Source organism: Pithys albifrons, chromosome 18 (genome assembly GCF_047495875.1).
Source record: "Pithys albifrons albifrons isolate INPA30051 chromosome 18, PitAlb_v1, whole genome shotgun sequence".
NCBI classification, from domain to species: Eukaryota; Metazoa; Chordata; class Aves; order Passeriformes; family Thamnophilidae; genus Pithys; species Pithys albifrons.
In genome coordinates this window covers 8,442,687-8,456,171 of record NC_092475.1, presented here as the reverse complement: position 1 = coordinate 8,456,171, position 13,485 = coordinate 8,442,687, and the positions used below count along the sequence as shown (strand labels likewise).

The 13,485-nt window shown below is 44.0% G+C and overlaps 1 protein-coding gene across 2 annotated transcripts in view; it reads left to right on the top strand.

The window, feature by feature from the left end:
• The first annotated feature begins 1,128 nt into the window (after nt 1-1,128).
• Nucleotides 1,129-13,485, top strand: part of PTPN1 (protein tyrosine phosphatase non-receptor type 1) — a 35,273-nt gene continuing 22,916 nt past the window's right edge. For both annotated transcript variants that reach the window (XM_071572701.1, XM_071572700.1), the window contains exon 1: nt 1,129-1,269. In XM_071572701.1, the coding sequence (XP_071428802.1) occupies nt 1,207-1,269 (63 nt within the window). In that variant the 5' untranslated portion in view covers nt 1,129-1,206. The remainder of the gene's footprint in view (nt 1,270-13,485) is intronic.

The following is a 13,485-nucleotide window of genomic DNA, read 5'->3' as shown; positions in this document are numbered from 1 at the left end:
GTTTCCTTTATATGATGCAGTACCTCAGTTCCTTTTACTAACTGTAGCATCACAAGCTCTGACCTCTTCTATGTAGGATCAGGTTTCTGCCTGCATGGAAAATGGCCATGCCCAAGAACTACTCTCTGGTGACATAAGAAAGATCCATCTCTCAGTATGGAATCATTGAAACACAGCAAGACTCCCCACTTACACTCACAATTCACGACCCTGAAATAATGGGGAAAGGAGAAAGCAGCAAAGTGGTTAAATTTGTTTCAGCAACATTGATAGGATTCCTCCCTTTGGAAACAAGTTATGCTCTAGCACTGTACTTTGGATAACTATGTCCATATGATTGGAACATCTGGACTTGAAATTCAGGGTTAAGGCTTTCTGAAGTGCATAGGCTACATTCATTTGGAAATAAATGGCCTCATGAAAAGGTGGGATAGAACACATGTACCTCCTGAGATAGGACTATAGCACCTGGGTAGTATTGGCCATTTCCGAATGGGAATGATGATCAAACTCCAGTAGAGCTTGTCACATTTCTTTAAGAGTATGAGCTAACTTATAAACAAATTTCATTCTGCAGACTGTGTAAGTGAAAAATCTCTCCATCTGCCTGCAGGAAGAGAATGTCTTTCCATCTCCAGGTGAGCACATGGAGTCACATCCAAGAGCTCTGCACTACCAGATCCGGCACTGCCACACTTCGCTGTTTCTTTACAGACCCTTCCTCTGCAACCAAAGGCCGCAGTAGAACTCTCAAAGAACTGTGTCCCTCCTGCCGCAGATGAACAGCTTGTACACAGGCATCGAGCCCTTCTGAAGGGCTAAGACACCAGAGCAGGCCCGGCCTCGGGCCCGCCTGGCTCCGATCTGCGCCCTGCGGCCCTTCCCGGGGCCTGGGCGGGGGCGGCGACCCCCGAGCCCGGCCCGCTCTCGGTCGGGGGGCAGGCGCGGTCCCGCAGCCCAGACCCCCCGTTCCCCCGCGCCCCGCAGCCCCGTGTCCCCGCAGCCCTGTTCCCCCGTGGCCCTGTGTCCCCGCAGGCCCCGTGCCCCCGTATCCCCGTGCCCCGGGGCGGGCGCTGCCCGGCCCCGCCGCCCCGGACGTGCGGTGGGCGGGGCGGGTGCGCAGTTCCGGCTGGCGGGCGGGCGGGGGCCGAGCAGAGTCTCGGCAGCAGCTGCAGCCCGGGCGGCGCGGGGGGCCGGGCCCCCGCCATGGAGATCGAGAAGGAGTTCCAGCGGCTCGACCAGGCCGGCAGCTGGGCCGCCATCTACCAGGTGAGGGGCAGCGCCCGCCCGGCTGTGCCCAGCGGGAGCGCTCCGGCACACTGTCCGCGGTGCCGCCGGTGCTGCCCCGAGGGCTGGCCCTGCCCTGCCCTGCCCTGCCCTGCCCGGCCCGGCGCGGGGACCGGTACCCGCCGCGCCCTCGGTCCCCTCCGCCCGGGGCCCGCGCCGCTCCCGCTGGGGATACAGGAGACCCCCCCCCAGCCCCTCGGGCAGCTCCTCTGCCCCCCGGGCTCCGCACGCCGGCCTCGCTCCCTCCCCGCGGTCACCGATCCCCCCGGCCCCGTTCTCTGCGGGCACAGCCGGCCCCGCTCCCCGGCCGCTCTCGGGCTCCCTTGGGGCCCAGCAGGGGCATCAGTCCTGCCAGAACTGCCCCTTCCGACCCGCGGGGCAGCCGGTCTGTCGGATCTGCCTTTTGTTTTTGAACAGAAAGGCGGCGATGGGCAGCATCGCAAGCACCGAGCGTTACAGTCACCTTAATGATAGAACAGAGCCTAAAACAGCATGTTAGTAATAGGTCTGCAATGAGCTGGTACTGCTTTTTTGTTATCTCCTTTACTGCATGTAGATTTTTTGTGGCATTTTAGAACACTCGCTTAGCAAACGTGAATGCTTGCAAGGGTACTTGGCTGCTGGATCCAGCTTCACATACGAGCCACAGGAAATAGTGCTTTTCTCTTTAAAAGTTCTTCAGACATTTATCTAAAATGAAGTTTAAGAGAAGATGAAGTACGTGAATGGCTGGCTGGATGTGTTCCGTCAGATCAGGCAGCATTACTTAAACATCTATTTGAATGTTTAAGCTGGTATATTGCATAAATTTATTGCAGAGTTGAAGTTCATATTTGCAACAAAGAAGCTGAGCTTTGCTTACTTTCAGTACGAATTTCTTTGGCGACAGACCTTTAAAAGAAGGAGTGAAGTATAAAAGTGAAATAAATTGACTCCAGTTTCAGAATCACAGCAGACAAGTTTTAAAAGTAATAGCTTGCAGGATGAACGCCTTCAGTTGTTTGACATTTAGAGAATAAGCATGAAATGTTGAGCATGCTTTGCAGAAGGTCCCTTTTTTACATTTCCTTCCCTGCAGAGCGTCTGTGCTTTGCTGACTGTATCAGTTGAAAGTCATGTGGAGATATGACGTTATGTTTTTGCTGAACTGTTCTGGACAATTTGGTGTGTTGCAGGCTTAGTACTCAGGAAATGATTTTGAGTAATAGAGCTTTGTAATGCAAGGGTCTATTTCTGCAGGTGCAATTTAATTACAGAAGTGAAGTATCTAAGCAAAATGAGGGAATGGCCCATTTTCAATGAGGAATCAGCATTCAGTGATATTTTTGTCCTACTCTTTGAATGATGTGACTCAGTAGCTTGCTAAAAGTGTGGCACAGCATGAGCTTTGATTGAGGACTAAAATTGAATTAAAAAGAAAATAAAAGTACTGAAGTGATTCTTTGATTTGCATCCAACTATTGATATGCACAGTGGGTGGGGGGTTTACTTGGTTGGTTTTTTCCTGAGATTGATTAGTAAATATGTGCATCTGTGTCATGAAATTCAGTTTCTCAGTTGTGTCCTGCTTTTAAATCAGCTGTTGAACTGACATCTTAGCAGGTCATGTACATCTGGAAGAACAATGTACTTCTCTATAATCTGTGCTTTTGATGTCTGGGCTGTGCCATTAACAAAGCAGTTTTCCTACGAATACCAGCCATTGCTTGAAGAGTGTAGTAAGTAGAATAATGTTATTGGTGCCTTCCCCCAAGTTCATTGTACAACAGGCTTCTGGTAGCTGGTGTTAGACTATAACTGCTAAAATCCAGAAGTGTTCACCAGTATTCCAAGTGAAGCATAATGCAATTTGCTAACAGTCCCTTCCTCTTGCTCTTGGCTAAATCTGTTATCTGGATATACAGAACTGCACAGCATCTCCAAGAGGAATTGGGAAGGTGAAGCTCATGGGAGGTATGGCCACAAGATTTGTCTGGGTGCCACATGACTTAGAAGAGTTAGAATTGTCCAAGCTGCTGTGTTGGGTTTTTTTGACAAACGGAAACTGTGTGCCCCTATGATAGTACAGTTGTGACAGAATAAAATTTAGATTATTTTTTTCCTAAATAATCACAGGATGGGGACACACATTTCAAAATGAAGACATTGTGGTTTTGTGACAGCATGACTTGGGCACCACACATGTAGTGGAACATTCTCCTGTACAGCTGGCCAGAATAGGGTGAACAGTGATGAAATTCATCATGTTTTGTTGGTTTGATTGGTTTTTTATTGGTTTCGGTTTAGTTTAGGGTGAGTTGTTTTGTTTTCTAATATCCATTCCTGTCCCTTACTTTCCTTGCTGTAAGAACTATGAGCCGTGAGATCCTGTGAAGGTTGTTCAGAGACCCAAGTGATAAAAAGAACTGCTCAGGTTCTGGCTGTTGCTTGTACTTTATAGAAGATAACTAATAAAATAAGACCTGATCTAAGCATAAGAAAGGCCCATTCAAAGTAAAATCCTCCTCCATAAAGCAGTAGGTTAGGGGAAAATGATGAAACGTGAGCTTTGCCATGTGCTCACTGTGCTAAAGGTGTGCAACAGAACACAAATGCTTAAGGGTGAGGGAACGATTCGCACCCTGCATAAACACCATTAGAAGTATCTATTGGAATGAAAAGCATTCACTCTGGAGATGTGACAACAAAAAACCCATAGCCCAAAGCTAAGAAAAACACAGTTTAGGCTTGCTGTTAGAGCAGGTGAGAAAAAGGTAAGATATTTGCCCAGAATATCAAAGCAACTTTTGATTTTCATTTACTCACAGTGAGTGCAGTACCAGATTTTCATACTAATTTTATATGCAGAAATCTTTCAGCATTTTAGGATGTGTTTTAATTTCTAACTTCTTACACAGGGTGATAAAATGAGATATCATCTTAAAAACACCACCCTCAAATAAGGTAGAGTTGCTTCCTCTGTTTATATAAACTAGGTATGTTCACTCCAGTATGTTGGGCAATGATATTAATGTTGATGTGCTTATCAGGAACAGTAAAAATACCTCTGAATTATTTACCATTCACCTGGGGATTCCACACTATGGACAGAGGCAGAGCTGACATTGCGGACAGCTCATGCAGAGTTTTCCATGTGAAGGTGGCAAAATGACAGTGAAATGTGCACTTTTTTCTAATTCTTACAGTTAGTAGAATATAAAGTTACATTTTCAAATATGTTTGGCATTGGGTGTCCTAAAAACAACTAAGGATGGTTCTGTGAGCTCTGGAAAGCTGAAGTGTAGTTAGAGGTGGGTTTGAGGGCTGTAGGAGACACATAACTGTTCTAAACTTCTTTATTAACTTTTGAGGGTATTTTAAATGAATATTAATGTGAATGTCAGTTTTTCCAAACCTCTCTAGGCTAAACTAAAATACTGCACATTATGAAAATTAATAACCTTTACTCAGATGATGGAAGGAAGACAGAAAGGTATTGTGGGCATTTTTGGATATCTGTGAGAGAGAAGGCATGGGAAGTTTTTAGGTATTCACTGTCTGTAAAATATTTGTAGAATATGTAGGTAGGTTTTGATGCTGAAAGTAAACCGTGAAATCGTTGACCCTGTAGGCTTGTAGTAGTGTGGTTGGGTTGTGTATTTAAAGTCAGTGAACAGGAAGTCCTACAAGTGTTTTTGGTTTATAAGCTGCAGGAGAGTTCAGATGTTGTTCTGCTGCATTCAGAAGGCATTTGAGTTACTGCTTTGCTCTGGTGCTGAGCAGCAGATAAATTGAGGCATGAGCATGACTTATTATAAATGCATCTTTGTGCTTTATTCTGCCAGTTCTTGCTGCTGCAGAGTGCAGGTCTCTGCATGCAATGCTTTGCCACTGCTTAATTTGTGCTCTGTTGATTCATTCGAGGCTTAGTGTAATTGGGTCTGGTTATGGAAAGCTGGTTTAGAGCTGAGTTGCAGAGTGTCTCTCTTTTCCTTCAATAAGCTGAAGATATTCCATATTTTCCAGTGCTGTGAAGCCACTGAATCTTGATGCACGTGTGGAGGGGCGAGCAGGGATGGAGTGGCAGAGTCTCTGTGGCTCACAAAGTCAGTATCCCCTTGAAAAGCAGAGTTTGTGTTGAATTGCAGGTGTTGGTACATTTTGTGCTCTTGAGGCTGGTTCAGAGCTCTGCTGCATTTGTTAGTTTTTCCTGGTGGCTTTTTCAGCTCGGGAGCAGTTGTGTCAACTTTGCAAATGTGAGATTGGGCAAGTCCTGTTATGCGGAGGAGCTACTGAGCTGCTTAGTTTTACTTGTTTTTTAAAGTACTTGAACCCAAGTCTTCTGTGATAGCTTTACTGGAAGTAGAACAATATAAGTAGAAAAATGGAGCCTGTTATGGTTATCATTTGCTAAAAATCTAGAAATGGTACAACGTGCAGACATTCACATCCAGGAGGGTTTTATGTGCCAGTGTGCTCTTCCACATGGTCCTTTTTCCTCCTCCTCTGGGTGCTCACAGCACAGACATACAGAAGGAAACCCAAGGAGAAAGCAGCATTGGCCACGTGCCAAATGATGTTAAATTCAAACAGAAATAGCCCTTGTAAATAGAGAATAAAATGTGGTAGTGGTAGACCAAGTATTTTTGAAACTAAAATAACTCTCTAAATACCCTGAGTAGGTTTGAAATAACGGCCCATCCTTTAGTTAACTAAACATTAAAATGAAATCTTTTCTTGTAATAGTTGCTTTGCAGATGGACTTTCTCCAAGGGCTCCCTTTAGCTGAGACTTTGTAAGGTGTGGTTTACACTGAAATATCACTGCTACTGTCTTGTAAACATGAGAATTATCAGGTTTTACATCAGTGTCTCTGGCATGACATTTTGTTTGGGTTGTGAATTTAGGCTCATTACATACCTGAGGATAGTAAGTGATTCCTTAAAATGAAGAACTCGTGTATGATTCAAACGGACATCTTTTATATAAAAGAAAATTAAGGAGGTAAGAGTTTACCAAGGAAACCCCAAACCTGTAAGAAGAGGGAAAAGCCTGAAGTTATGTCATCACTTGTGCTTCAGTGAGTGTGAGACCAGGGGGGTTGTTTCAGCTGCCAGATAATGTCACTGAATTTGTTCTCCCATAGTTAAATAAACTGATTTTTCCTTTGGTCTTCACATATGCAAAATTATATTTCTATTCAGTAAAATGGTAAAGAGTTTGGGATTTTGTTACTTTCAGGCCCTTTTGTAACAGAGAGGGGAAGGGAGAAAACACTTGCATTTAGGATCAGTGTTCTGTGACTAATAATTTACTAAGGAGTTTTCTAATAGGGTTTGAGGGTTTGTGTCTTTAGGAATTTTTTTAGGTACCTACAAAGGAGGTGTGTGCCAGAAAGGTCAGCTCCTGTTGTGCTTCAGATAATTCAGCATCATGGGAGAATATTTTCCTTGCAATTCTGTTATTCCCCGTTAAAGGAAAGGCCTGTTGTCCAGCATGGAAGGGATAAGTTCCTTGAACAGAGAGAGAGTTTCTTGAAATGTGATTTGAGTAGGAGGCTTATTAACAACAAATTGATAAATGTTTGAAAATTGTGCTATAAACCTACCAAATCAGCAGAATAAACAAAAAAATATGCCACCCCTTTACTGAATTGTGCTTGTTTCTGTAATACTGATTTGGAAGAAGGACACTGCAGACTGAGACACAAAACAGCCTTGCCTTGGGTTTGGTGTCATGAAGTGCTGTCAGTGTTCAGACCTTTTACAGAATTATATACATTTGAAACTTCATTATTTTTTAAATATGAGACTAGACTAAAACTATTAGACTGCAGCATTTGTGTCTGCACCTCAGTGAAAGTGTGCACAACATCAGTGTCAGGAGAAAACAGCTCTAGTGAGAGCTTTTTCTAAAAGAAGTGAGTTTATGAAAATGTAGAAATCACTTCTTTGCAACATTCCTGATTAATTAATACAGGCTTGATCTGCCCTGTAAGCTTAGCTGTGTGCAGGACCTTCCACTGAGGTTTTTGGTGTTTGTTTTAGTCATTGGTCAGCTTGTTTCATGTTGATTTCATAGAATCATAGAATCAATTGGGTTGGAAAAGACCTCCGAGATCATCGAGTCCAACCCTTGGTCCAACTCCAGTCCCTTTACCAGATCATGGCACTCAGTGCCATGGCCAATCTCAGGCAAAAACCTCCAGGGATGGGGAATCCACCCCCTCTCTGGGCAGCCCATTCCAATGCCTGAGCACTCTCTCTGCAAAGAAGTTTTTTCTGATCTCCAACTTCAATTTCCCCTGGCAGAGCTTGAGCCCATCGTGCCCCCTTGTCCTATTGCTGAGTGCCTGGGAGAAGAGACCAACCCCCACCTGGCCAGAACTTCCCTTCAGGTAGTTCTAGACAGTGCTGAGGTCACCTCTGAGCCTCTTCTTCTCCAGGCTAAACACCCCCAGCTCCCTCAGCCTCTCCCCACAGGACTTGTGCTTCAGTCCCTTCACCAGCACAGGAGTATTTTTTTCATTCTGGTGCCAGCAGACGTGCCCTTGCTGGTCTGACTGGGAGAGGCACTTTGACAGAGCACCCAAATGCCTCCCTGTGCTCACTTTGTAGATCGTGTCCCACAAATGCCAGTCGGTTTTCCACCAAACCCTCTGCATTCAGCTCTGCTTTTTCTCTCACTCACGTGGAGTAGAGCTGAGATTCAACAGCTTGCCTGTCATGCTGTACAGAGAAAAAGTGATAGAAGTGATTCTTGGAAATTCATGTGATTCTGCTGGTAGTGATAGCTGATCTACTTTCAAAATGAGTTTGTGCTTTCTACATTTAAGAAGAAAGGTTCATAGAACAGCAATGAAAGATCTCATGTCCTTGTTGCGAAGGAAAATGAGCTGGCATAATATGGGACTCTTGGAAATGTTTTTAGTTAATTCTCTTTCTCATTTTTAATTCTGTAAGTTCTCTTTCCATGTGTTTTCATCTTGGACAGTACTTTATCCTAGAATATGGGCTGATAAACAGATTGTTTCCATAAGTTACTTGGTTTTGCATTCATAAATAGTGGAGTAATGAGTTGGTGAAGGGCAGCTACTTGTGGAAGCAGCATAAATCAAGCCAGCTTACTTCAGAGGTCTGTGGTTTAACTGTTGTACCTGGAGTTTGTATGTTTTTAAACTCAAAGTATTTATCATCAACACCAAGTCAAATGTGATTCCTTCCAAATTGTGTATGTGTTGTATATTTTTCTCCAGATACTTTTGTTTTAGCATATACTCCTCCTGTCTCTTACCAGTCCTTGTAGGCATGATTAATTACACTGCCTTTTAAGCAGAAGTCTTTTGGTGTCACTGACACCAAACATGTACCTTATTTAGTTGCTGATATGTTGGTCTCTGGAATGAAACAATTCTTGGACAGTGCCATCTCCTAGTTGGTTGTATCTTTCCTAGAAGAAATAAAAGGACCTTTCTGCTTCATTCAGCAATAATCTCACATTGAATTTACTTTAATAACATACTGATATCTATGTTAAAGGGTTGTTTCCATTGTTAGGAACTGAAACTTGATTCCTACTTTGTATAAGGGCTGTCTTAGATTAGCTCAGTTAACCAACTGAGTTGTAATTATTACAACCAACTTGGTTGTAATAATGCCAAGGTCATGGGTTCAGTCCCCTGTGTGGGCCATTGACTTAAGAGTTGGACTCAATGATGCTTGTGGGTCCCTTCCAACTCAGAATAGTCTGTGATTCTGTGATGCTTGTTTCCTTCTGTTAGGATCCAGGCCTTTGAGGAGTTCCATAGGTGTCTCAGCTTTTGGTTATTGTGGATGCTTTGGGAACATGTGGTTTAGAGGGTCAAAAGTCCTTCAGCACTGAGGGTGAAGTGATCAACAACAAGGATGATTTACCTGTTTTGCTGACTGTGAAGGGATGGTTGAATCAGGTTTGCATCATTTGGTGCAGTCTTTTCCTTAGAAGAAGGTTAAAACAATTTCTGCATCTGGAGACACAGAAAATAAGGAAACTTTGGTGCTGTACCAGGGGTGAGTGTGGAGCTGGGCAGATCTTGCTGCAGGGAGAGGGAATTCTTCCCTCTGGGCCAAAACCTCACTGTACTTAAGTACTAAAATAATTGCTTGTTAAAAGTGCTAATACACAGTAATATTCTGAACTTAAAGTAAACTGTTCTATTTGTGATCTTTCAGGTGGTTTTTCTTGTATCTGAAGTTCCCAGAATTTTATGCTTCTGTGAAGTACTTGATTCATGGAGCACTTGATGCTGTGAGCAGTCCTACAAAAGGCACTTTGCTTCTCAGATTCTTTATATTTATATAGAGCAAGTGTTCTACACATGAAGAGGACTGTTCTCATAACCTTCTTCCCTTGTGCACATTTGAATGAGATTTGCTTGTTTATATCAGTTCTGATCCCACAGTAACAGGTTACAGCAGCATAAACAGTGTGACCTTTTAATGTGATGGCAGGAAGTAAAATGTGAAATCTATTTTAAAAATGCATCTTTGACTAAGGAAGAGTACACTTCCTTTTTCTGACAGGAAAAATAAACCCTACTGGTTCAGAAGATCTCAATTCCATTTTACTGTGTAGGACCTATTTTTTCCACTCTTTTCTGTACAGTCATTGCCACTGCTTGAAATAAGACTAAACCTGTGCCTGTCCTTGCTTGGCATTTGCAGAGCCATCAATGACTAAAGGTGGGGGCTACAGGAGAAACCCAACTGACAGGAGCAAGAGGGTTTAGTAAGAGGAACTTCTTTAGGAAAGAAGGAGAGGGTGGGTCATTGGACCAAGAACTGGAAAATTACTATATAGCTTATTAAATAGGTAAATACATATTGACACATTTAACAAAATTGTGGAGTATTCCAGAAATTGAAGAAAAATTGAGTTTCACCCAGTCAAAGAGGGAGGAGTGAATTGCCACCCAACTCTAGAAAATGTTATTGTTTATTTCCTTAAGTGTAAATAAATTGAAAAGCAACATTCTCACTTAGAATCATAGAATCAATTGGGTTGGAAAAGACCTCCAAGATCATCAAGTCCAACCCTTGGTCCAACTCCAGTCCCTTTACCAGATCATGGCACTCAGTGCCACGGCCAAGCTCAGTTTAAAAACCTCCAGGGATGGGGAAATCCACCCCCTCTCTGGGCAGCCCATTCCATGCCTGATTACTCTCTCTTGAAAGTATTTTTTTCTGATCTCCAACTTCAATTTCCTCTGGCAGAGCTTAAGCCCGTGCCCCCTTGTCCTATTCCTGACTTTCTTAAACTTGTGAAGAATTTTCACCTTGAATTTCAGTTTGTACCTAAAGCTGTAGCTTGTCATGAACAAGAATCGTGTTTCAGTCTCTACATTGTTTCCATTCTCAGTATTGAAACCTCCTCAGAACTGGCCTGAAGTGTTTGAGGAGCAGAGCAGATCTGCCCTTGGGCTGTTTCAGAGCTCCTGTAGGAAATGTGTGAAGGACAGTGTGTGTTGTGAACCACCAGACCCATTCCTTTGATCCTTGCACGTCACACCACGAGTGGGGTTGGGTTGGCAGTGCCCCAAACACGCAGTGTGGGGCATGGCTGGGATATTTGGCAGCAGCTGGCAGTGGGCAGTGTTACCTCGCTGGCTTATTGATGATTTCCTCTCAGACAGCAGCTGCTTTCTGTATCTGCCTGATAACTGACAAACCTGCTGACACACGGGAAACCAGGAGCGAACTGTGGCAGCGTGGGCGGGGGCAGGTGGTGAGTTTGGGGAGCGCTGGGGAAAGGGAAGGTGTGAGCAGCCTGAGATACAAACCCTGCAGTGCTCTGCCATCCTCTGCAGAGGGCTCAGGAACAGGTACCCCCCCAGTTCTGGAGCTTCTTTGTTCTGTGACCGTCAGACTCATCTTGTTTCCACTAGAAGTGAAAGACTGAAACAGGAGGTTGAAAATATGTGAAATCTTTACAGCTGCTGAGTTCCTGGATTTATTGGCCCACGTGAAAGCATTAGTGGAGAGGTCTAATCTTACCAGTCTTTTTAAAGCTTGTCAGGAAGCAGACAGAGCAGAAAGGCTTCATGAAAACTGCTGACTTACGTCTTATTTGTCATTGATTTCATGTGTATTATTTGTGTGAAGGTGACCACCAGGAGCCTCTACTGGGAGCCAAGCCTGCCGGGCAAGGCTGTGCTTGGTGTCCCATCCAGTGCAGTCTGGAGGAGACTTCTCTGTGACAGATGGACAGCAGGAATTTCCCTGTCTGCCATTGTGGCTGCTGAGTTCTCTACCACATGAAATAAGGATTTTGGGTGGTAAAACTGTTCTTACTGTCTTTTAAAGTAGCTAAATAAGGTAATATTGCCACCCAGTTAGGGGCAGGCACTCCTTAATTGTTTTCATGTAATAATATCTACATCTTTAGCGTTTTCTTGTGCCAAAGTCTTTGCTAACAATGTGTTCTGCACATAAATCTCTCTGCACACAGAATTTTGTCTTGGAGTACTTAGAGAAAAATAATCCAATCTTCTGGTAAAAAGACTTTACCCTCAGCACTGTTGATGTGAAAGGAGGCACTTGGGTGTGATTCTGATAGTTGATGACATTATTTGTGGACCAGTGCTCAGAAGCCTTTGGTGTAACTCTGGGGTGTGGGGAATGGAAAGGGATGTGGTAAATATGAAGGGTTTTCTTGAAGATGTTTTATACTATTTTTTCCTGTAAGTGTTCCAAATCCATGCTAAGACTGCAAATGAGGGTTTGAGGTAGACACCAAGTTACAGAGCATGTTCAGTGGAGACTGATAAGTGGCTCTGGCTGGCAGGAAGTGGAACATGATGAGCAAGAGCCTGGTGGAGCCGCGGGGTGTGGTGGGTTCGTGCAGCGCTGTCTGGGCTGGGAAGGGCAGTGGAGGAAGCGATGGGAGCTGTGCATTCCCACCGGGGCTGCTGTCACTCTCAGAGGTAGAAGTTAGTGTGGTTGTTTGGCTTTGCTAAATCAGTTGCAGTTCTCAGAATTAATTATTTTAAACTAGCAGGATGAGTAGGTGCATTAAGTAGCAAAACTGTTTATCTCATCAGATCCGTGTACCTTCCTTTCACTCAGCAGTCTGGTTCATTAGCATGGGGAGGATTAACCCGTCCTTTGAAGGCCTGGCTTGTCGAGTTTTGCAGTCTTTTACATGTGCTGGAGTGCAGAGTGCTAATCTGTTCTGCATTAGGATGTCTGTGAATGCTTATCTTGATGATGTGATGTGCCTGTTAACACTGACATTTGTTTTTTAAACTCTCAGTTGCTTTCAGATGAGAAGATGTCCTGCATAGCTGGAGGAGAAAGCTCTCTCTCACTGCAACGACAGTTAGAGCAACCTCTAGTAACACAGGATTGGTTCAGTCAGTGTCTCACAGTATTGCTTTGCAACTCGGAGAACCCATAAAATACAGAATACGTTTTAGCATGGAAGGTCTGGCTGGTTTGGGTTAAGGAGGGGTGGTGTCTTGCTGCTGGAAGTTCTCAGGCTTGTTGATTTCAGGTAGATTTTCTCACACGTTGTTTTCTGAAGACATACTTCTCTTTACCTTTCCTGTGTGACAAACTGTGCTTATGATCTGTAAATTGCAGTATTGGTATCCACTGCCTAAAGACTTAATGTGCGTTTTTATTTTATTGTGTGATGGGGGTGTTAGTAAAACAAAGTGCTCAGGAACCAAACTTAGAACTGAGTAGCTTAACTCCTCTGGATGTCAGTAAACAGAACATCTCTGCTGTAAGTATTGAAGGGTTAAGTTTCTCTCTCAAAAAATGTATTGACTTTTCTGTCTTATCCTTAGAGCAGTTTACTACTCTGGAAGTAGTTGTGTAAACAAGGTTTGACATTTCCACTCTTAAACCCTGGTGTAGCACAGAGGTGTCCAGCTGTTCTGTGCCAGCTGTGGGGGCTGGACAGTCTGTCCTGGCCCTCATCAACCAGCTTGGCCTGTGCAGCTCTTACATGGCAGGACAGTCACATCGGGCAGGTGACACGTGTGTAGCCTCGTTTTTGTGGGATGAGGAAATGGCATCAGTGTTTGACTTTCCTCAAAACTGGATTTGGGCCATAGCTTGTCAGCTGAGCATCTCAGGTTCAGAACACTATAAGGTTTAATGTTAACCTGGCTTAGCTTAGATTGCTTTCCTAAACACATATTAGGCAGTTGTGAAAAAGCAGGAGTATCCTAATTCT